The following is a 22,902-nucleotide window of genomic DNA, read 5'->3' as shown; positions in this document are numbered from 1 at the left end:
CCGGGCAACAGCGCTTGATGCCATTAGCGACGGAGCAAGATTCAGGCTGAGCTCTATTTGAGAGGTGGTAGGGTGCTGAAGTAGTTTTAGTATCAGGTCATTAACGCTAGGATTACGTATTATACACTCAAACGAACCTGCTAGAATGGAGGGCACTATGGTACAAAGTGCTACGCCCACGGTATATATCTTCATGGTCAAGAAATCAAAATGAGAAATTCCGCAAGGAGATAATCTGTTCAATTCGTAGGCTAGTAAAAAGAGGATCACAAATTCTGATCTTTCACACTTGGATATCTTAGATATGGGTACTTCTCTTTCGCAGTTTAATATAATAACATATCTTGGTTTCAAGCTCGAGAGGCAGTATTCGAAACACTCAGCGCGTACACACTCTTTGTGATTGATGACCGTTGTAGTCATAAAAATGGCTCAATAGCTAGCAAGCCCCATAGATAATATGTGGCGTCCACCCCGGTGGGAACACGGTAAACAAATTTCACGCAGAGATAATATCCCAATCACTCTAGAACACCATCGGTAAAGACGCGCCCAGACCATCATAATTGTAAGGCTCTTCACAGTTTGGCAACTCTAATTCGTTTGGCGTTCAGCCACAACTACTATGAAACGAGAAGTCGCTGACCTCGTGGCACTCAGCTTGGGTTCCGGGAACAAGCGAATTGTGATGCAGACCGCATTGATAAGGCTGGAGCAATATCGGAGGTCAAGTAGCGATCTAGAGGTCGACCATATTGCTCCCCTTCGAGGAACTGTATTGAACATGAAGCTCATATTTAGAGATCGACTGTTAACTGCGATCCGGTAGGTACTCCGTACAACAGCGCTTTAACTCAAGAGAGGCCATTTCATCTTTATTCCCTAGACCGATGGCTTGGTTCTAAGGACCAAATAACTGCTTCATATACCAATTGGTTCACGGTGGCCTTAGGACATAGGCTAAGCGCTCCAATGAGAAATAAGGGTCATGTATTTTCCTATCAGCCGAGCCCGTGATTATGTTATTGCCAGGTACTCGTCAATATCCACGCCAATGCTCCTCGCCATCTCCACAATCCATTCTTCGTTAACGGAAGAACTCGAGCTGACTGTGACATTTAAATTCAAACACCATTTCTCGCCCCCATCAATGGCGCTGCCGGAGGCTGCGGCTGCAGAGGATGCTGGGATAAGTAGCCTTAACCTCTGTAATGTGGCGATATTTGGCGCAAGAGTATCTGCCGCTGGTGGTACAGAGTTCAGGGGCCGGTTCGGATCAATTGCATGGTAAATAGCAAGGAGTCGCTCCAATGGAAAGGGTCGCGGAGTCAAAAAATTCGTAAGCCCCGTACGACTACCAAGGGAGGTAGACGAAGGCAGTCCATTGGTTTTTTTGATTCGAGATGGTGCGCCCGACTTCTTGCCAGTTTTACTTGGTGTATTTGTTGGATCATCGAGGTCGTAGCCCTGACTCTGATCCTGAGATGCAGCCTTAAATCCGCGTCGACGGCGAATTCGCTTCTTTTTTGAAGCAGTAAATTTAGAAAAAAATATCGTATCGAGACGCTGGGGTATATATGCAGCCAAGAAGGCGGCGGTTAGAATAAGTGTTGGTAGGTATGATAGCGCCGGGAGTTGGCGTGCTGGCTTTTTTGTAAGATGAATAGTGCCATTTGTGGTGGATGGAATAGAAGTATCAGGCGCTATACGATGAAGGAGTAAACGCTCCCCTTGCTGCTGGAATAGAGCACGATTCTTGACAATCAACCGAGAAAAATCCCATTCGCCGCCCGGAGGCTTCTCGTGATTCACAATTGGCGCCACAAACAGTGGCCAGATCTTTTTGCATGCAGATCGAAACACTGGGATCGTGCCATCTATCGGTCCGATTAGAGAGTCGTATAGAGTAGACAAAAACGAAGGATATAATTTTGCGGCAGCTTCCTCAGAAAGGCCATCTGCTGGTGGAGATGGCAGACTCGAAAGTATAGAGAGAATCTCAATTCGAGAGTATGGTGGGAAGTAGACATGTGGTATTCCTGCAATTTGCAAAGACATTGGGCGAGGCGTGGATCTAGACACAAACACTACACATAGAGATGGAATCTGCGAAAACAATTAGCTTGATTGAAAGAGAACCCTAGAGCAGCCTCCGCATATTGGAGCAACAGTCCACATACCAACTCCCCCAGCCTTGCCAGCGCCGCCAGGAGCATCTGTCCCCCTTCCCGAAGCTCATCTACTCCGTCCAACACCAGCACGTATCTTTCGCATTTCGTCTTGCTCAGAATATCACGGAATGCAGCCGGCAACGAGCTAACGTGCTCACACCGGATCTTGTCAACGATCTTACACCATTCTGCCTCTGACCCTTGGATATGTATTTGCGCGCCGGAGTTTTGCACTGCGAGGATGGCGCTGGACACGATGTTGACGAGAAAGTGTCTGGCGGTGATGCACTCTGCAACCCTCACAACGGACGAGAGGATAAATTCCTTGGCTGCGAGATGCTCCGATGGGTCATTCACGTCCCCTTTTCCTCTTCGTTTCCTTTTTTTCGAATCGATCTTCGGAGAGGGATTCTGCTGAGCATCGTGTTTGTTCTGGGTCGTGTATTCTGCGAGGATTCTTCGTATTACGCTTGACTTCCCAGACGCATGAGGTCCGTGTATGAAAAGGGCCGGTATAGTAGGCAATGAGGGCTATTTGTAGAGAATACTCCTGTTAGTAAATTGGACAGGACATGGCTTGAAAGCTGGAGAGTTCACGAACACAGAGCAAGGTCGCTAATTGCTTGATTTGCAAATCTCTACATGGTAATTGCTGCGAGATTGAAATTATGAGCTCATCGGGCAATGACACGCCCATGGTAATTTAGAATGGGCTTTGGTTAAGGTCTGAAGGAGCTTGGATATCAGTAGAAGTCGGCGACGCGCGCCGGGTTTCGCGTTCCCAACTATCAAACCAGGCCCGAAATAGCCCCCAACCGAGCTACATACCACCCTAGACAGAAGAAACTCCCCAGAAAATTTTATACAATTAATCTATCCCAGAAGTAACATATTTTTTACATCACTGATGATCATGCTTGCAAAGTTAATGCTCATTGCTACAAGCTATGCTATGCTATTGCAAACGGCAAACTGCAGCAAATATGGGCATATGGGAAGGAAGATTTAGGAATATGGGTACATCTATTCTAGATGACAGGGACAGTGGGTAGTGTGGGTCATGGTACATACATAACTTTGGCTCTGGCAAAAAGGACATGTCCGAATTTGAAAATAAGTCGAGAATACAAAAAAAGAAAGAAGTGAAGGAGAAAGATTGTTTTGTAAGGACTGTGAGGAGGGGCGGGGCCGTGGGAATGACGAGCGCACTTCCACCGGACAAGGGTCAGGAACCAAGGAGGAAGAGCGGCTGTGTGCTCAGATGAATCCAAAGATTTTGCCATGCAGAATTCAAACCAAGAGGACCAGGATAAAAATACAACACGGCCCCAAAATGCAGAGCATAAACAACATAAATGGCGTCAGATCACAAAATTAGCATATCAAAATAACATCAGTAATTGTCAGACTTTCCGACAGGCCTTGTACGCAGGTAGTCAAGATGGCGGTATTTTTTGATATGGAAAAATGGTCTGTTGCATCCAAGTCAATGAAATCGGTTAAGATTTGGGAGAAAAAAAAGGACAAAAAAGGAAAATCATCATCATAAAAGGTACCAGAAATGTTGTGCAAAAAGAGTGGATCTGGCTTGAGGACAAGTGCTGAGGAGTCTTGAAAGTAGCAAAGCACAGAGTCGCAGGGCGGACGCTCTCGAAATCGTTGTTGTCAAGCATGCGAAGCCTAAAAAAGCTTAGACTATGTAGACGGGTTGTACAGTGAGGCAGAGTTGCCATTTTGTTAAAAAATAAAACAATGCATCGTCAAAATCCAGAGAAAGCATGGTTGGCGGGCAAGATCTACTACATGATGTGTCTTGGGGTCAATATCCTTGAGATATCAAGAAAATTGCACTCGCTTTTTCCTCTTTCTTTTTTTGGTAGCATCGTGGCCGTAATCGTCATCAGTCATTTCATCGTTGCAATTGGTGGTACAATCCCCAGCGCTATGGGGAGAATTGAAAGACAGGATTCGCGGAGGAATGGCTAATAGAGACTGAATTCCTGGGCACCGCCGTTGATCCCATTGTTGAGAAGATTGGCGCGTGGCTGCGGAACGGGGCAATAAATCGTAGTGCCGGCATCTGAAGTCGGGGCAGTGGATCCTGGACTTGCAATCGAAGAGTCGCCAGTAGTCATAAGGGACATGGAGGAACTGGCACTTAGGCTTTCGGGAGCGTTAGTGTTGAACTGGGGCCCAAATTGAGAGAGGGTTGGGGCAGAGAAAGGGTTGGCCTGGTGGTAGAGGTTGTTTTCGTCGTTAGGAGTTAACTGGCCACTGATAGAGCCATTGGCGCGGCTCTGGGAATCAATGCTCATGATCTTGCCGGCAATACGGCGGCCGTGGGGAGTTTGGCGAATAGCAGGAAGGATCGGCCGAATAGCTTCGATAAGAGCGAGACGAGTCTCAGGGTCTGCATAGTCCATAGCCGTCTGAACGACATAGTTGGCAAACGAGTCGCGGAGCATTCTTTCAAGCTCGTTTGCAGGCAGCATTTCCTGGATGAGAAGGCGTCGGCTTTGAAATTCGGCGGTGCGAAGGCACTTTTCAATAACATTAGAGCTGAACTTTTGCTTTGAGAGCATCGAGACCTTTCCTGCAAAGGTCTGGCAGAGAGGTTCGGTGAAGCAGGGTTCGGCAAGATCCACTATTCAAGGTTAGAGCAGCTCAATATCACACAGTATAAATGGCACTTACATATGTATTGAACAACATAATTTCCAAAAGGATCCTGCACCAGGGTGTATGAGTTTGAAGTAATCTGGGCAATTAACTGTGCACGCTGCTCTCCTGAAGCGTGGTCGATGCAGCGCTGGAGAACACAACAGCCATGGCGGTGTGTGCCAACTGCAATGCAGCTTGTGCCAACGGCGTCATAAATAAACTGGCACAACTCATCAGTTTCATGTTAAAGTTTAGACCATATAGCAAACCCTTACCTGAGCATCAGCAGCTGACAGTCGGTTCAAACATTTTTGGATCACATGGTTGCCATTCAAGTCCTGGACAAGATCCACAACTTTGTCGCGCAAGGCATTTATCACAGTTTGGGTCTAAGAAATACTTTGTCAGTTATTTCGAATATATGTGGATGGTCGAGGGAATCAAACAAACCTGTTCAGGAGTAGAAATGAATTCGATCATTTTCTGGAGAGCCCGGGTTCCATGTTGATTCAAAGCAATAGAAACTAGCTGTGGGGCAGCGTTGTTGATAAGAGCAGTTCTCTGTTCATCATTGGAAAATTCCAAGAGCTTTTGGCAAAGATAATTACCGAAAGGATCTATGAGATTATTAGCGGATGAACAAAGCACCACTAAGATGTATACACTTACCCGTCATCAATTCAACAACATGCAGATGGGTCTCCAAGAAAATCAACTGCACATTTTCCGGAATCCGCTCTTCCAATTTACGCTGAAGGTACCGACAGCCATGCTGGTCCTTGCAAAGCCCATAAAGTTCACCACGGTATTGTTCAAGAGGAACATTAGCAAAGCGAGAAAATGCAGTAGCATCGTTTTCTCCATTACGACGGACTTGATTGACTCTTGCAGGCCCTTCGAGATATCGCGAATATGCGGCATAAGGTTGCGCGAATGGGGCGTGGACCGCGGCAGGCATACCATGGGTTCCGTTCGGCTGAACCGGGCTGGTGACCCACTGATGCTGCATACCGTATCCATAAAGATGGTGCGGTGGGAATGTGGCTTTTGCGGGGGTGACGGAACCACTAACATTGGCGGACATTGTGGCCGGGGGCTTTCCAACTGACGAAAAAGGCGGGTTGTTGGCTTGAAAGCCAGACTGTAAGGACTGAACGCTCGGAATATGATCGCTATGATCGGACTGGGGCGTGGGAGGGGTATCGTTAAGTTGGTGTGGGTGAGGCTGGATCATACCGCCGTTGATAACATGATCAGTGCTAGATCCTGGTGGCGTGATGTTTGTCGGAAATCCACCGTTTCTCATTGTAGGCACATCGCTAGCCGAATAGGACATTTGAAGAGAGACCGGGCGGCTATTCGGGGGGGAATTCTTTGCGACCGGTGGGGGATAGTTCGAGTAATTGTTTTCTAGCGACAAGCGGCTCATATGACGAGTATGATAGGGTCCATTTGGCAAAGCAGGTGCAGGATGGACCTGAGATTTATCGTTTGCATTATCCTTGTGAAGCCAGCCAAACGCATTTTGAGGCAAGCTCTGATGTGCTGCATGGTGACGGAAGTTTGGGCGGTATGTCTCAGGAACAGGAGTACGAGAATTCGCTAAATCCAAGGCTGCAGAATTGGCAGAAAGCTATACATGTGTTAGAAAACAGAGTTTCCCAAGAAATAGGAAATAGAGTATATACCACATTAGGATCACCATCACGCCTGGTTAGGGTAGGAAATTTATCATCAGGATCAGTCATGCGCAAGTAGCTTTTCACATCGGGCGTTGACATCCGCTCGTCTTCCTTGGCTCTAGTATCTTCCTCGACTGAATTCTTGCTCGCAAAAAGTCCACCAAATCCGATATGGTTGCCGAATCCACTATTATTTGCTGTAGAAGCGTGGGCGGAAGGCTGGAAAGTGGTGGTTGACAGCGAATATCGGCTCCTACACCATAGTTTTAACATCAGTTATCAATATCGTAATAAAATTCACAGATGCTCATTCATAGCCAAATGTCACCCATGAAATTCAGAGTAAAAGGCTTGAAAGTATGCTACGCATTGGACAAATAGAAATGGTGAAAGTGCACAATAAAGCACACATGGAAGCACTGAGTGAGTAGAGTATGGCTTACAGGTGACGCGGGCGATAGTGTCCAAATCCATTTGAAGCAGGCTCGTGCTCTGAGTTACGACGGGAGTTCAAAGCAGATGAGATAGATTCGCCATTGTTCAGCCCAAATGGCGAGGTCGCCTTGGTGGAAGTTGGGGAGGTGAGCTGGGGAGAAAAGATGTTGCCAAACCGTCCAGGGGTGGACTGGCCGTTCGAGATGGAGAAGCGAGCGGGGCGAGAGAGAGCAGTGGGGAAGCCAGATTCGTTGTATTCAGGAGGGGTAGTCGGTTCGCTGACGGGGCCATTGAGACCGGCACGGGCCAGGTCTCGGGCGATCTGGTCCATTTCTTGCTCTTCCTTCTCCTGTTGGAGATTGAGGAGCTGGAGGTCTGCTTCGAATCGTTTTTTCTGCTCTCTCATGTACTCGATATGCTGTCGTTTCTTTTCAAACTGCTATGAAGTCAGTGGAAAGGGCGAGTATAAGATGGGAAAATAAGAAATGAAAAAAAAAAGTAACGAAAAGAAAAGGACCAATATATGAAGCGAAAGTGGTTGGGGGAAGAGATGGATGGGGAGTGAGAAGTGAAGGTGGGGGAGGGGGGCTCAACAAGGCAACAGGAAAGCTCACAAGCTGTGACTTATGCAGTCGAGTTGCCTAAACGCAAGTGAAGCGGTGTTTGTCAGCTACAGTGAATGCAGAAAAGGAAAAAAAAGCGGCGGAACACATCAGTGGAGGTTGTTGTGAGGAAACAACCTCACTTCGGCAGAGGAACACAATAGCCTTTATTGTCCAGCACAGCAAACTCCGACCAACAATAGGAGGGAAACCCACAGATGACAAGATGTCCAGCGACTCCGACAGCGCAGGCGGCTGGGCGCCGATTCCCGCCCATGACGGGAACTTGGTGGAATCGGTGGTAAAACGACGCTGGATGGTGGAACGGATGTCGTTCCCGGGGGGTGAGTGAAAGCTGGTGCGGCCCGCAGGAGGGGACGGGAAGCTGGAGAAGGGTGATTCCGAGAGCGAGGAGCGCGGCGAAGCGATACCCAGCTCGTCCAGGCATTCGTTGATGCCGTTGTTGTTGCTATACGCCATATCTACAGACAGCTGTTTCTGGGTTCGTTAGTGGAGGAGCATCGCTGGGCGGTTCGGCGCAGGTCTCGAGAAAAAAAAGAAACAGGACGCAGAGACAAGGGTTTCAACGGGCGAGGAGCATAGCAAAAGGACGACAGAGAACAGGACGAGGGAAGAAACGAGGAAGACAGTGAGACAGAGCTGAAGGGAAGTAGGGTTCGGAAGAGAGAAAGACAAAGCAGCTGGCGCGGGCGGGGGGGGAGGGATCGAAGTCTGGGACGGGATGTTTGGCGCTGTCCAACTCGCTAGTTCACTAGGCCAGGGCTGGTCTGACAGACGCCGGCTGACGGGAAGGGCAGCCAGCCAGCCAGCCCAGACAACACGCGCAAGAGGATGGGGAATCGAGACAAAGGAGACCTACAGCAGCTTCGCCGGCCCGGTGCATGGAGCTGGCGCGGCGGTGTCGCGCGGGTGGAGTGACGTCTGTCGCGCTGCACGCAGTAGATCGCCGTTGGGGGGAGGGGGCGGCGCTTCCAGAGCTTCCGACGGCGCTCAACGGGGACGCTGGGCGCGGGAATTGACGGTAGCTTTCAGTCAAACGTGGGCCGGCCGCTGGCTGTGGCCCCGATGACGGCGTTACAAGCTCCCGCGAAGCTTCTCAGCAGCGAGTCTGGGATCGGAGCCGGGTGGGCGAGACGTTGGATACAGACGAGCTCACGGAGGGTAGGCAGGGGACGACGCAGGACTGGCAATTCGCAAGAGGGTTTACCTCATCGCACGGGCAAGGCGTTCCAGAAGGCACAGCAGCGAGAACCGGACGAGAGCGGGCGAGCCAGAGTGGCCTTGCTCATGGGCGGCAGGCCGGAGGCGTTGGGTGTGCGGACATACAACGACAACAAACACGCAGCCAGGCTCGCGGGCAGGGAGAGAGGAGAGCGGCAGCACAGGCGAGCCCAGCGACGAGAGGAGAGAGCCGAGGAGAGGAGGAAGAGAGAGAAGAGAAGAAGAGGAGGAAGAAGAAGAAGAAGAAGAAGAAGAAGGGCGAGGGCGAGGGGGAGGCGGAGGCTTTTGCGAGCGGGCGTGTGCGTGCGCGAGATGGCGGGGGAGGGATGCAACGACTCGAACCCACTCAGTGCTCCGTCCGCTCACCACACGGCTGCTGCTCACGACCTGCTACGACTAACTAACTAGTAACTACTGTACATAACTAAAGGCTGCTAGCAGCGAGCTACAGGCCGGGCTGGACGAATCGCGGCGGCGCGCGCGTGATTGGCGGGCGGCGGGCGCAAATGGCGTTGCGTCAGGCAGCGCGTCCCCCCGCCCACGCCCGCGCCAGCCCGCCGAGGGAGTCACCGCCTGTTTCAGCGCCCGCCCCGGCCAACGCTTGACGCGGGCATCAGCATGTATGTATGTAACTAACACCGGCGAGGCGGCGTGCGACCCTGCCGCCGCCAGCCAACGTGGATGCCGTCGTGCCCACCCACGCCCGCCGCCCCGGCCTCGCTCTGCTGGCTCTGCTGCTGGCTCTGCTGCTGCTGCTGCTCCTGCTGGGCGGCCAGAACAGGCCACCGCCTGCAACCCTGCCGTCGGGTCACAACCAGCCCAGCGCCGCCGCGGCGCATGGGGCCGGCCGATCCATCTCTCGCCTCGCGAATACGGAAGTCCTGTAACGACGCAGTCCATCTGCCTCTGCATGAATTATTTCAGCGGCCGCCGCTCTGCTGAAACCGCTGTCTCGCCCCCTCCCCAAGGCCCGTGCCACGCCTATATTTATCCCGCTATGATATCCGCCCATCCTGCCTGGGAACGAGTTCGCGCCAGCCGAACAGCCGCTCGCTAGCCCGACGCTGGCGGGCCAGCATTCGTAAGGACTTTGTTTGGGCGGCCGCCGGCGGCCCCGTTCCCATGCCTCGTTTCTCGCTGGCCCGACGACGGGCCTCCCCCCCCCCCCCCCCAAGCCGAAACACCACGCAGCGCCAGCCGTGGCATTGAGCACAAATTGCCAACCTAACCGATCCCATCAAAGCGCGCGCCCGCGCCCTGGCCGCCGGCCACCCTCACTCACGGCTGATCCCTTGCACGGTGCCGACGTGCAGAAAAGGATTCCCACCCTCCGCAACGACAGCCTGCCACGATTCACCTGCGCTCAGCGTGTTTCCGCCCCGGGGTGCCCATCATCACCCGTCGTTGTTTGCCCTGCAACGCAGTGCCAGCGTTCGACGCCAGCCAGTAATAATACCCGACATATTCACGGAACTTTCTGGGGGGGCTGGGGATCCGACCCAGCGATCCCCAAAGTTCCCCGGAGCCTATCGCGACCAGGGTTGCGACAATCCCTCTCAACACCCACATCCCGTTTCCACTGCGCAGCGCGGCGGCGAGGCGGCCGATGCTCGTCGGCTCAACAAAAATGCACCAGACCTGGTCTGTGCTACAGCACGAGTGCAGGTTTTGAAACCGAAGCTCCAGCCCCCGAAGAATAATCTTGTCGCCGGTGTGCGTGATTAACTATCAACGGCGTCGTGTGGGGACTCGGCGCCACAAATTCAATCGACATGGGACGGGCTTTTTGGGTGTCGGTGGTTAGATGTGCATGGGACAGGTTGCCAAAGGATAACTCCTCCCAGTCCCAGATCCTTAACTATCGCCCTTGAAGAGAAAATACGATCGTTAACTGACTCGTTCGCTTGCACCTCTTACGATCGTCTGTCGATTCGGGAGATGGCCGAATCCGCGAGCATTGGGCGCCTAAAAACAGTGAGGCCATGCCTGAAAAGAAGCACTGGTACCTGATCTGTACGCTACTCGGATTCTTCTCTTATCATCTCCACCGCACCACCGTGCTTCTTCTTATCGTGCGGCCCCACGCTGCAATGTTTGCTGCGCCTGCTGATTTGTCGCTGTGCGCTGCGGCCGGGACGAACAAAGACCCCATTGGCTGTTATGCGGCATCGCTCGTGGAAGTTACTATTGCCGGCCCTGAAAGTGAGTTCCCGGCAGCCAGTCTAAATATACAGCCTGGACACCGCCGTGCCGAGTCGGCCTGAGCGTCCCGCGGACTCTTGAGCTGTTCCAGATGCCAACCCGTTGTCAACGACAATGCTGTTAGAATATTTGAGAATTTACAACACGTAAGAAGACCCAAAAGCAGCTAGAAATGATTCTTCCCTCGGAATGAAACGGAGAATCGAGCAGTTATTACTTCGTAGTTCAAAATACCAAGACCGTAAATTCAGTCCGAAAACTCGATTAATCACACCGCGTCAGGAAAGCCCACGGGGCCCTGGCCTTCCAGAGTGCTCAAAAATCCGACCAGCACAGACAACCCCGGAAATCCAAACGTGCGTAGGGCATCAAACCCATATGCAGACCAACATCAGGGTGCTATGCAACAGCAGGCATCTGGAAATGCTGGGATCATATCGTCATTTGTTTTTTGTCTCGCACGGGGCCAGTGGCTTCATCGCTGAAAGGCGCAGCTGAAGGAGGTGATAATAGCATTGCATAAGGCCCCGTGCGGAGCGTACCGGTGTCTTGAATGGTCGGCCAACTAATTATCGCCATGGGCTTCGTCGATATCAAAACGACCTTCAAACGAAACCCCTCAACGCCAAGCATAGTCGCTTATGTCATGTTTTATATCAGGATCAACTATTTATCCGACGGCCCCTCATCCGGATTATTAGTCATCAAAAAAGATATCAAGAATCCGTCGCAGTTCAGAAAGGCGAGGTTAGATGTCGACATATATGGATTTATTATGCATCTAGTCTGTATTTTAGCTAGCTGCTGAATGGCTATTACCTACGAAGAAGCGGCGGTGTATGTATTACGTTTGAATTCCGTTATCATGTGTGTAAAAGAGATCTTTGCAGCTTTGGCTTGCACGGGCTAACATAACTCTCTTTAGTCCAGCCCTTGTATGCGGGTAAAACTACGAGCGCTCTAGCAATGCCCGACGGAATCCTAAAGCGGAAGCGGAATATAGACCCAAACGCTGCTCCGGCGAGCACTCCGCTGTCGAAAGAACAAGGAACGGGGCCAAAAAGCAAACCCAGCTCCGGAAACAATCGACATGGCAGAGTCACGGAGGTACGTCGTATGAGCTCTATCAAGGGTCATGAAGCTTACTGATAGGACTTTTGGCTAGGATTTCGAAGCTCTTCTTGAACCATTCTATTACGATAAATCGCTGACGGATCCAATCAATACGCAACGGGATAAATGGAATCTTCTTCCGGCATTTTTAAAAGTCAAGGGCCTCGTGAAGCAGCATATCGATTCTTATAACTACTTTATTGAAGTTCAGTTGAAAAAGATCGTCCAATCGAGCGCCGAAATTCGCAGTGATGTAGACCCTAATTTCTATATCAGGTGTGTTCAACTAGCCTGATCCCTTTAATTGCCAGCTACAGCTTAGCTAACTTGATTCCTTCGGCGTGTAGGTTCCATGATATCTATCTAGGCACTCCTAGACGAGCAGACGAAGAGCAGTCCGAGGATTCACGCTTCAAAGTCGAGTCCACCGTCAATCCGAACGAATGCCGCTTGCGAGATATGACCTATGCCGCTCCGATATTGGTGGATTTTGAATACGTTCGTGGGCGCCAACGAGTGAAACGCAATGGGACGGCGATTGGCCGCATGCCAGTCATGCTTCGCAGCTCGAAATGTGTGCTTTCGGATAAATCGCCAAGGGAGATGTATTTGCTGCACGAATGCCCTCTGGATCCCGGAGGCTATTTTATTGTTAATGGAACTGAGAAGGTTATCCTTGTTCAAGAACAATTGAGTAAGAACAGAGTGATTGTTGAGGCGGATCCCAAAAAGGAGGTTGTTCAAGCCTCTGTTACCAGGTATGAGCTGTTCCTTAAAAATATCTGCTCGCACCAGTGCTAATTTTATCTCCACAGTTCATCTAACGAAAGGAAATCCAAGAGCTATATTATCCTCAAAAAGGATCGCATATACATGAGACACAATATTCTTAGCGATGACATACCAATTGTCATTTTTCTGAAAGCAATGGGAATACAGTCTGATAAGGAAATGCTACTCCTCGTTGCCGGAATAGACAGCGTATATCAAGAGGATTTTGCTATTAATTTCGAAGAAGCAGTCAAACTTGGAATCTTTACACAACAACAAGCCTTGGAATACCTTGGGTCACACATCAAAATCATGCGAAAGCCAAATGGATATGGCGGTCCTGGTGGCCGTCGAAATTATATCCAGGAAGCCGTCGAGGCCATCGCATCAGTCATTATATCGCACGTCGAAGTGGACAATATGAATTTCCGGCCAAAAGCACTGTTCGTCGGACACATGGTACGCCGCGTTCTCATGGCGAAACACGACTCTACTCTGGTCGATGATCGTGACTACGTTGGTAATAAACGACTCGAATTAGCTGGCCAGCTATTGGCCCTTTTGTTTGAAGATTTGTTTAAAAAATTCTGCTTTGATATCAAAATGAACATTGACAAGGTACTCAAAAAGCCTGTCCGCACGGAAGCATTTGACGCTTTTGGGGTTGTTGCTATACATGGAAACCATATCACTCAAGGTATGAATCGTGCAATATCAACAGGTAACTGGAGTCTCAAGCGATTCCGCATGGAACGTGCTGGAGTAACACACGTTCTGAGTCGACTGAGTTATATCTCGGCGCTGGGCATGATGACTCGCATATCCAGTCAGTTTGAGAAGACTCGAAAGGTCAGTGGTCCGCGTGCGCTTCAGCCTTCGCAGTTTGGCATGCTCTGCCCTTCTGATACCCCCGAAGGTGAAGCTTGTGGCCTGGTTAAGAATCTTGCTCTCATGACCCATATCACAACCAATGACGAAGAAGAGCCTGTTCGAAAGCTGGTGTTTGCCCTTGGAGCCGAAGACGTGCAAGCTGTCGGTGGAAGAGAATTCTACAGTCAAGGGGCATACATCATTTTCCTGAACGGCTCGCCTATTGCCTTGACCCGGCGCCCAAAACATTTCCTGACTTCGTTTCGACGCTTACGACGAACAGGACGAGTTTCGGAATTTGTCAGTGCATATATAAATCACCATCAAAATGCTGTTCATATTGCCACTGATGATGGCCGAATTTGTCGTCCATTGATCATCGTTGAAAACAAAAAAGCAAAAGTTACAGTCCGCCATTTGTCTATGCTACGTAATGGCACCATGGCATTTGATGATTTCTTGGATCAAGGTCTTGTTGAATACGTTGACGTCAACGAAGAAAATGACTCTTACATTGCCGTGTATGAAAATGAAATCAACGGAAGTACCACACACTTGGAAATCGAACCTTTCACGGTCTTGGGCGCAGTGGCCGGGCTTATCCCTTACCCACATCATAACCAATCTCCCCGAAACACCTACCAATGCGCTATGGGCAAACAAGCCATTGGGGCAATCGCCAATAACCAGTTTCTTCGTATCGACTCTCTGCTATATACCATGGTTTACCCTCAGAAGCCTATGGTGAAGACAAGGACCATTGAGCTTGTCAAGTATGACAAGTTGCCCGCCGGGCAGAATGCCACCGTTGCTGTTATGAGTTACTCCGGTTACGACATTGAGGATGCTCTGGTCCTAAATAAAGGATCCGTCGATCGCGGGTTTGGACGTTGCCAGGTGTTCCGTAAGTATTCTGCCAACCTCAAGAGTTATTCCAATGGCACAAAAGACAGACTACTGGGACCAACTCGTGCCGATGGCGTATCCATTCGAAAGCACGCTTTACTCGATAACGATGGACTGGCAGCCGTTGGTGAAAAGGTGAGCAGCGGCGAAGTGTACATCAACAAAGAAACACCTGAAAATGCTCTTTCTTCTGGAATCACTGGCTCAGACGCTGGAGGACCCGTTGCCTATCTTCCCTCCCCGCAGACCTACAAGCTCCCCGATCCAAGTTACATAGATAAAGTAATGATATCCACGACTGAAGGCGAAAACCAACTCCTCAAGGTTCAAACACGACAAACCCGGCGCCCGGAAGTTGGCGATAAATTCTCTTCTCGCCATGGCCAAAAGGGAGTCGTCGGCATTATTGCTGAGCAAGCTGATATGCCCTTTACAGACGAAGGCATAGTGCCAGATATTATCATGAACCCTCACGGTTTTCCCTCTCGTATGACTGTTGGCAAGATGCTTGAACTCGTCGCCGGCAAAGCTGGCGTTCTTTCCGGTCAATTTGGCTACGGCACTCCCTTCGGCGGCAGCCCCGTTGAAGAAATGTCCGCAATCCTCGTGTCCAAGGGCTTTAGCTATGGTGGCAAAGATTTTCTCACGTCCGGTATCACAGGAGAACCTCTGCCCGCCTATGTCTTCACTGGCCCAATCTACTACCAAAAGCTCAAGCACATGGTCCAGGATAAGATGCATTCTCGAGCCCGTGGCCCGCGAGCCATGCTCACACGCCAGCCTACTGAAGGTAGGTCGCGCGACGGTGGTCTCCGCCTTGGAGAGATGGAACGTGACTGTCTTATTGCATACGGCACCAGCCAATTGCTACTGGAACGATTGATGATATCGTCGGATCGACACGAGGTGGACGTGTGCGAGAGCTGTGGTTTTATGGGTTATTTGGGCTGGTGCCAGCGTTGCAAGTCATCTAGGGGTGTCGTGAAAATGGTGATTCCCTATGCGGCGAAGTTGTTGGTTCAGGAGCTTTTTAGCATGAATGTTGCTGCCCGATTAAAGCTCATGGACGAGTTTCCCGAGGAAAAGGGGATGTGAAGGTGAAGTTTCAGCATTTTTTGTTTTCAGCACTCAAGTGTATCAGACACCCAATCTGTTGAGCATCAATTTAGTGGAGTCATATGGTGCCATGTATAATAGGCATATATGTAAATCAAAAATGGACAAAATATTCCCTAAAACAGTAATTCCTTAAGTATTTAATGCAAGTCTGGGTATCATTAATATGATAAACGCTTCCCGTCAATAAGACTCCGCTTTAAGTGCGCCAAAGATCATGCCAACCCGTTTTTAACCACCAGTTTCAACCTTAGAATTCCGCCTTAAAATGCCAATACGCCACCAGAACAAGTTTCCCAATCGAAGGGCGTCGTAGCTCCTTAAATTTGCATCACAAATGCCATTCATCAACTGAACTTCCAGAAGCAACTAGAAGGCTAGGCTTTCCAGCACCTCCCCCCTTACTGAAATCACGCTCTTTGTCGTCGTAGTCTGCTAATAACTCGAAACGATCCGGTAGATTATCAAAATGAACAGAAGAAATATTTGATTTGTAACAATATGTAGTTAGCTTTTCAACTTGACCATTTTCACTCTCGCCAACGCTATCGTGAAGAGGCAAAAATTCGGATTTAAATTTTCTTCCTGTCACAAGGGAAAAAAGCTGAACTGTGCGTAGATTCGTGGCTGATAGATATTACTTATTAGCATGCATATTTCTTTTAATAGTAGCCGAAAATCTTTAACAGGGAAACTAACCACAAGCTAGCAGGTCAAGCTCAGGGCATATATCAATATTATGAAATTCACTGCATTGTATGTCATTGAAGACCATACAAGGTTTTGTCCCACGGTGGCTTCGACTACTTGGCTGAGGGCGTTCATCTGTGACATTCGGGGCATATCGCAGGTCATACATATTCAACTATTTAAGATAAAATCAGCTACTGTTTCCGGCAAGGGTTTGGAGCGACAAATGGATGTAGAAATACTAGAACTCACCGAACTATCGTGTCCAGCAACAATTACGTTCCACCCATTCAATACCTTAAGAGCCTGTACACCGTGGCTATGTTGAAACCTTGCAGCTGAACCTTCACTCCGAACGTCATATAATGAGACTTTTGAGCTCATGGCTCCAGAAATAATGACATTCCTACTCAGCCAGTCAACAGCGCTAATATGTGAGGAGAATTTTTTGAGCGTCTTGAGATTCCACTGGGCCTGGTTATTAGAAAGTATGACCAAGTCGGTACCACAACCGACAGTAAAAGTGCTCGAAGTTATGTCTGGAGAAGCAGCAACATTGCAAATCGACCATCCAAAACGAGAGAAACGGACAGATGGGCCTGGCAGCGCGAAAAATGAGCATATTCCAAAATCGACAATTGCGTATTAAGCAAGACATACCTACAAACGTGTCTCCGTTATAAGTGTCAGAGGATGATTCTAGCATTCCGACGCTTAAGACAGCACGAACACCAGTGATCGCATGTGAAAGTGCCCTTCGATGACGGTCAACAGACACAGAATAAAATGTGGGCTCAAAATCAACATACATCAGGTGTCCTGAGTGAGAAATTGCAAACGATTCAACCTAGAGGTTCGGTCAGTGGTTCTGAAATCCAATCAGGAGGGACTCTAGTACATACGAATTCATCCCGTCTACGTAGAAAATCGCAGCTTGGGGTAGCGGAGCTATATCCCCACGGAAAAGTTGGGGCCGTAGGAGAAACAACGCTTAAGACTCATTAACGAAACAATCAAATAAAATTCAGAGAAAGACACCTACCGGAGTGCTGTTGGGCCAGGAATATTCCAAGCTATACGGCATATCAGCAAAGTAATAACTGAAATCAGATGATGCACCTACTCGTTATAAGACGAGCTGTGCGAGGGTCTCGGCCAACTCTTCTAATTAGTAACGAGCTATTTGGAGAATCGTTATCATAAATCCTGGTTCTTTCAAACAGCTCAATACAAGCTTCGCCACGGTAGTGGGTGGATGATAGATTTCCATATCCAATCTCTCGCTGGATCCCCATTTTCCCAAGAATTGGATGAGACGACAGTTTGGAGCGCTGGATTCTCTGTGTGGACACCCGTTCATCGAAGCTTTTTTGCTCCTTTTTATTCTGGTATCCTTAGTTAGTAAAAGAAGCCAAAGTAAAAGAGTAGATACTCACTGCCTCGGCCTCTTCCCGTTTGGCAACTTCAGCTCTAGAGTACTTTGAGCCTTGCGGAACCAGATGGTTGGCCGCTATCCTAAAGTATTTCTTTTTCTCTGGGTCTAGATAGAAATATCAGCACCCAGACTATCAACGGTAAAAGAACATTATCAAAAAAACACATTTAGAGTATAGAGGGTAAAGAGATTCTCTATATCACAATCTTTAGTGGCACAAGTACAACATGGTGCTGGTATCATTTCATAAAGAAAACCACCTTGTGCAGGCAAGTGCCCAAGGGCTCCAAACTGATACCAAGCCATCGCCGAGAGCAAAATTGGCTTCACACTCAGATGAAAGTAAATCGTCGTACCATAGTAAAACCCAGGTATCACAGGTACCTCCATCTTATGCCCTCTGGCACTCTCTGGTTGGCGTGTGAAAAAAAGTCAAAGGGTGCATGCAGGTAGCTGATGGGAAAAAACCCATAAAGGCAAGCTTGCAAAGTACGCTCACTTCATATGCATTTTAACAACAGAAAGTTCACATGGCACGTGAGGAGCATTGATATTATATAATCATGTTGAATGGAAGGGGCATTGAATTGCAGAATTAACTGGGATATCAAATGGAGTTTAGAGATACCAGATGGATGGCATACTGGATGGAAGTGTGGTCAAGTCAGCTGTGTGTCGTTAGAGTGGCGAGATTTCTTAACTAACTACAGAGTTAACTCCATACAAACAAACACACAAAACACAGAACGCCAACCAATTCTGCCAAAAGATCTGATGATAAAAAGGGGCCGGGGAGTCCTGGACAGTAAACAGGAGAATCGGTATATATAAAAATCGAATAACAATATCCAGAATCAAGCCGGTGATAGAAGTGTTGTGGTTTCCAACTTTCCAAAAACGCTATTCTTCTGCAGGGCGGCCAGGTTTACCGTGGACCTGTCGCTTCAACCTGTTCTCGCTCTTGATATACGGCTCACCGGCTGCCTCTCTAGCCATATCGTTGATCCACCGGCCATGAGGCTTACAAAGCTGGCCCTGAGTCATATGGCTGGCAAGATAGAGCCAGGACAGCGCATTTCCGACTGTTGATACTTCGTCACTGACACTGCTCAGCGCATACTGACTCATTTGATCGTACAAATCTTCATTGGTCCAAAGGTCATAAAGATGCTGCGCCACAGCATCCGTATCTCCGACATCAACTAAAAACCCATTCTTTCCATGCTGAACCTGCAGTGGAATGCCTCCTGCTAGAGTTGCGATAACTGGTTTACCCTTGTGCAAAGCTTCTGAGACTTTAACTTCGAATCCCTCTCTAACGGAAAGTTGCAATGCAACCCTGGCTTTGGAAAGAACGGCATTGAGGATCTGATCGGATGGAGGAATATGCATCACACAGACATAAGGCTTGAGATGTCGCATTTGGGACTCAAGATATTCAATAACGGCGTCATAAATTACGGCACCATCGGGGTCGTCCACGGACCCGTGGCCGCAGATCAGAAGCTTTGGGGGGATGGTCTCCTGTTTGATCTTATCAAAGAACTTGGCATATGACTGAACAACATCGAAGATACCCTTTGAAGGGTCAAATCTGGCAACCTGGACAATATACTCATCTTTCGAGAGTCAGGTGTTAGAGAAAGTATTCTAGGACGGAAAGTTGGCCTAACATACCCTTTGGATAGTTAATACTAGTCATCCCGATTTCACGGCATTTTGCGTTGAACAAACGTCCATAATACCCGACATCCCAATCTTCCATATTTTTATTCAGCCCGTCCAGCCTAAAAGAAGATGTCAGTTGAATACAATTTACTGAAGTCAAATTTAATTTTGGCATACCAATCCGTTGAAGCAGGCAAATATCCGACAGATTTGGGATCCACATTAGATGGAACGAAAGCACTAACGGGATGGCTGATAAATAGATCTGCCTGTTTGATATTCTCCCAAAAGTATGCCCATGCATCTGCCTGTGGCGTTGATGGGTCATCTACTAAATCACTCCGAATTTGAATATGGCTCCGATATATGACTGGGCGATTGGGCGTGATTTTCTTGATTAATGGAATCAAGCCTGGCATCTGTGGGTCGTCGATGATCACTATATCTGCGCCCCCTGCCTCTGGTGGCTCCAATGGGCCTCCGCTCGTAAACCAATAGCGTTCAGCATTGGTGGAAATCCAACTTGTGAGCTGCTGCTTATGTTCATCTGTAAGTCTTTCATCGCTTCTTGCTACACCTTGAAGGATGTTGTGATTGGTCTTGGTGATGCGGAATATACCTGGCTTAGGTCGCGGAACATACCTATCGAATTTGACTGTAAATATCAGGTGTTTCACAGGAAATCTACACTCACCATTTAATGTCTGTTCCAAGTGCCTCTGAGAATCGAACAAGTGCATGTCTCATCAAGGCGACGCCGCCCCCCTGAGGCGTACTACTGAAGAAAGCTATCTTGACGTTGCGACGTTTCAAATCAGTAGCATATTTTTGCACTGCATCCCAGGTTCTCTGCCCAACAGTCTTTTCGTAATCACGAATCGTGCATAGAACAGCGTGGAATCCTGCATCTACTTCAACAATGCCTCGAAAACCAACTTGAAGTAGAGGAGCCTTGTTTGGGCCGAAAAATCTATAGTCAATTAGTGATATGCCCCATCTCATGGATATCTACAGTACATATTCCTGTTGCAAACCAATATTTCAACGGAGAGAGGGAATTACTAACGTAATACATTTCCGAGCAATGGATTCAGCTTGCTCGTCCAGCATTTTGGAATTCCAGATTTCAGTATTAATCCACCCAACACTATGCACCCCTTTTCCATGTAGAACCAACGGAACAATATCAAGCTCAAGCCACAATCGCGGGCAGAGACGTGGGCAATGGACTGCTAGATTAATCGGAAGGGCAATGCCAATGAACTTCTCCATATGTTCTTGCTTATATTGGCGGACTTGCGCCACAACATAGTCTGTCACCATTTCGGGAATATCCTTGCCCTTCTCGCGAGGGAAATGCTGTTCCGCGAAGTCAAGGAAATACGTTGTGTCGCGGACGGCGAGGGCAACGCCAATATCATCGTCCGTTGCGGATGCAGAGAGCCCGCCATAAATAGTCTAAACGATCCCAAAAGCACCGTCAAAATTAGCAAAAAAGCTACATACTCCAAGTAGAAACCAGTATGATATGAGAAGTGAGAAGTGGCGTACTTCCGATGGAGGTCCGGACCATGATTTCTTCCTGATATGTTCCAACAAGTCATGCTTCTGATATACAGAAGTTCGGCGCTGGAACTGCTGTTCGTGGGCGTTTCGTTCCATGACAGCCACCACATATTGCCTTAGTTTCGCCTGGCCAGCTGTATCTGCTACTTCCTCCTCGAACGCATGGTTCCTTGTCATAGGCCCATCCATGATAGAATGGTATCCTTGGTCAGGCCAATCGTGATATACTGGCCACTGGCAATCCACGAAATGACCCTTCGGGTTCGCACTGCCCAGGAGAATTCAACGCATTATGTTGAATAGAATTTAAGACAATCCGAGAAAAGCATCGGCAATAGGTAGCTTATGTAGTTTCCCAAAGGACAGGAAATTCAAATATTAATGCTAGTCCACCTGCACGATGGAAAGCAATAATAATACGGCTTCAGGCCACGAGGACGGAGTTGACTCAGAAAGGTTCCATTCTAGGATGGGCCTGTTATCTCCTCAGCCGTATAAAGTGCCCCCGCCATTGCAGAGCAAGGTTGAGTTTGGAGCCAACAACATATGGCGGATTGTTGACATCATTCAAACCACGCGATCAGGATCCAGGCGTGCCGGGAATGCGTGGTAAGTTTAACCCGGCCAGAAGCCTGATTGGAGTTTGAAGAATTAGCGAGGGTACTTGGAGTGATGGGTAGAGGGTACGTCGAATGTACTGAGACCAAGCAGCAGGTTGAAAGTCACCAGAACGATGCTGTTTGCCAAGTTCACCCGATTATGATGGTGTTAATACGAAGGCAATTATGTAACTAACCGCGTCAAACGAATGATGGATGAGAATGATGAGATAACTACCTCGTGTAGGAAGACGGAGAGATGGATGGAAAGGACAGTAGCAAGAGGAATTTCTATCTAGATCGAAATACAGGAGCAACGCTCAACTTGGCCAAGGCGTAGTTAGTTGACTACCAAAGCGCGCCGCCAGGGCGAGTAGGCGAAAAAAAAAAAAAAAACGCATTACCAATTTTTAAAGAGTGTAGTCGAAAAAAATCAGGGCCATCTATCGAGCAGAGCGTGTAAAAACGTTTGTAAGTCGGTCTCTTTTTGGAGCAAAAGATAAGCGCCAAACAAAGCTCGAAACGCTCAGTCGCATACGGATCGAAATAAGAATTACCCACGACGGATGTCGTTATCCCGAACAAGAAATGCTGGAGGGACGTTTTGCAAGTGACAAAAATTTTGCAGGACGTAATTACCAAAGGGGCCCCCTCAGGGACCACATTATATGCAGCGAGTCTTCTTATCCTTCAAAACAACAGGAACTCCACGCTGAAGTGTTGCATCCAGGCGACAGACTGATTAAGCAAATAAAGCGAGCGAAGGAAGGTAAAAAAGAACTGTAACCAGCCATGAATAATATATGCTGTCAAACTATTCAAAGGGCGGAAGGGCTTTAATAACAACTGTACAAATTGAAGAGAATCCCAACTTTGTATTTCAGAAACGCACAACGAGGAAAACACTGTATTTAGTAGATGAAACAACAGGAAGACTCGATGCAATTTCAGGGTATTCTATTCGCACCCAAGGAAAAGCGGGAAAAGGTATTTATTTTTATTTTTTTTTTTTGCATTTTTTTGTTGCTTCTTCTTTATTTTCCCCTTTCGGAGGGGAAGCGGGCTTCTTGTCCAAGTTAAAAGCTTTGAACGGAGGGGTCAGAGAATCAATAATTGTGGTTCGGTGTGCTTCCATCTCGAGAGAGAAAAACAAAGAAAATCCTTGGGGGACAA

At 48.5% G+C, this 22,902-nt stretch overlaps 4 protein-coding genes across 4 annotated transcripts; 1 reads left to right on the top strand and 3 right to left on the bottom strand.

Annotated features, from left to right (window-relative positions):
* Positions 1 to 1,017: 1,017 nt before the first annotated feature.
* On the bottom strand, positions 1,018 to 2,868 carry LOZ57_000939 (uncharacterized protein; the record flags this gene model as incomplete). The annotated part of the gene is made up of 3 exons (XM_049250033.1): positions 1,018 to 2,106; positions 2,181 to 2,702; positions 2,773 to 2,868. The coding sequence occupies 3 exons, from the start codon at positions 2,866 to 2,868 to the stop codon at positions 1,018 to 1,020; spliced, it is 1,707 nt and encodes a 568-aa protein (XP_049111193.1).
* A 1,285-nt stretch (positions 2,869 to 4,153) lies between these two features.
* LOZ57_000938 (uncharacterized protein) lies at positions 4,154 to 8,031 on the bottom strand (the record flags this gene model as incomplete). The annotated part of the gene is made up of 8 exons (XM_049250032.1): positions 4,154 to 4,815; positions 4,866 to 5,052; positions 5,108 to 5,221; positions 5,283 to 5,449; positions 5,502 to 6,465; positions 6,521 to 6,767; positions 6,958 to 7,385; positions 7,768 to 8,031. 8 exons carry the CDS (start codon positions 8,029 to 8,031, stop codon positions 4,154 to 4,156), a joined length of 3,033 nt encoding a protein of 1,010 aa, XP_049111192.1.
* Positions 8,032 to 11,572: 3,541 nt separating this feature from the next.
* On the top strand, positions 11,573 to 15,750 carry rpc2 (DNA-directed RNA polymerase III complex subunit Rpc2; the record flags this gene model as incomplete). The annotated part of the gene is made up of 5 exons (XM_049250031.1): positions 11,573 to 11,783; positions 11,921 to 12,102; positions 12,161 to 12,384; positions 12,456 to 12,866; positions 12,924 to 15,750. 5 exons carry the CDS (start codon positions 11,573 to 11,575, stop codon positions 15,748 to 15,750), a joined length of 3,855 nt encoding a protein of 1,284 aa, XP_049111191.1.
* Positions 15,751 to 16,102: 352 nt separating this feature from the next.
* LOZ57_000936 (uncharacterized protein) lies at positions 16,103 to 21,319 on the bottom strand (the record flags this gene model as incomplete). Its single annotated transcript, XM_049250030.1, has 14 exons — positions 16,103 to 16,398; positions 16,471 to 16,636; positions 16,714 to 17,060; positions 17,122 to 17,308; positions 17,364 to 17,451; positions 17,504 to 17,534; positions 17,585 to 17,846; positions 17,898 to 18,001; positions 18,826 to 19,515; positions 19,574 to 19,683; positions 19,742 to 20,206; positions 20,259 to 20,534; positions 20,631 to 21,022; positions 21,071 to 21,319. 14 exons carry the CDS (start codon positions 21,317 to 21,319, stop codon positions 16,103 to 16,105), a joined length of 3,663 nt encoding a protein of 1,220 aa, XP_049111190.1.
* Positions 21,320 to 22,902: the final 1,583 nt, after the last annotated feature.

This window comes from Ophidiomyces ophidiicola (genome assembly GCF_022830035.1).
Source record: "Ophidiomyces ophidiicola strain CBS 122913 chromosome Unknown scaffold_2, whole genome shotgun sequence".
In the NCBI taxonomy this organism is placed as follows: domain Eukaryota; kingdom Fungi; phylum Ascomycota; class Eurotiomycetes; order Onygenales; family Onygenaceae; genus Ophidiomyces; species Ophidiomyces ophidiicola.
Note: the sequence above shows the minus strand (reverse complement) of the source record. Positions and strands in the feature narration are given on the sequence as shown.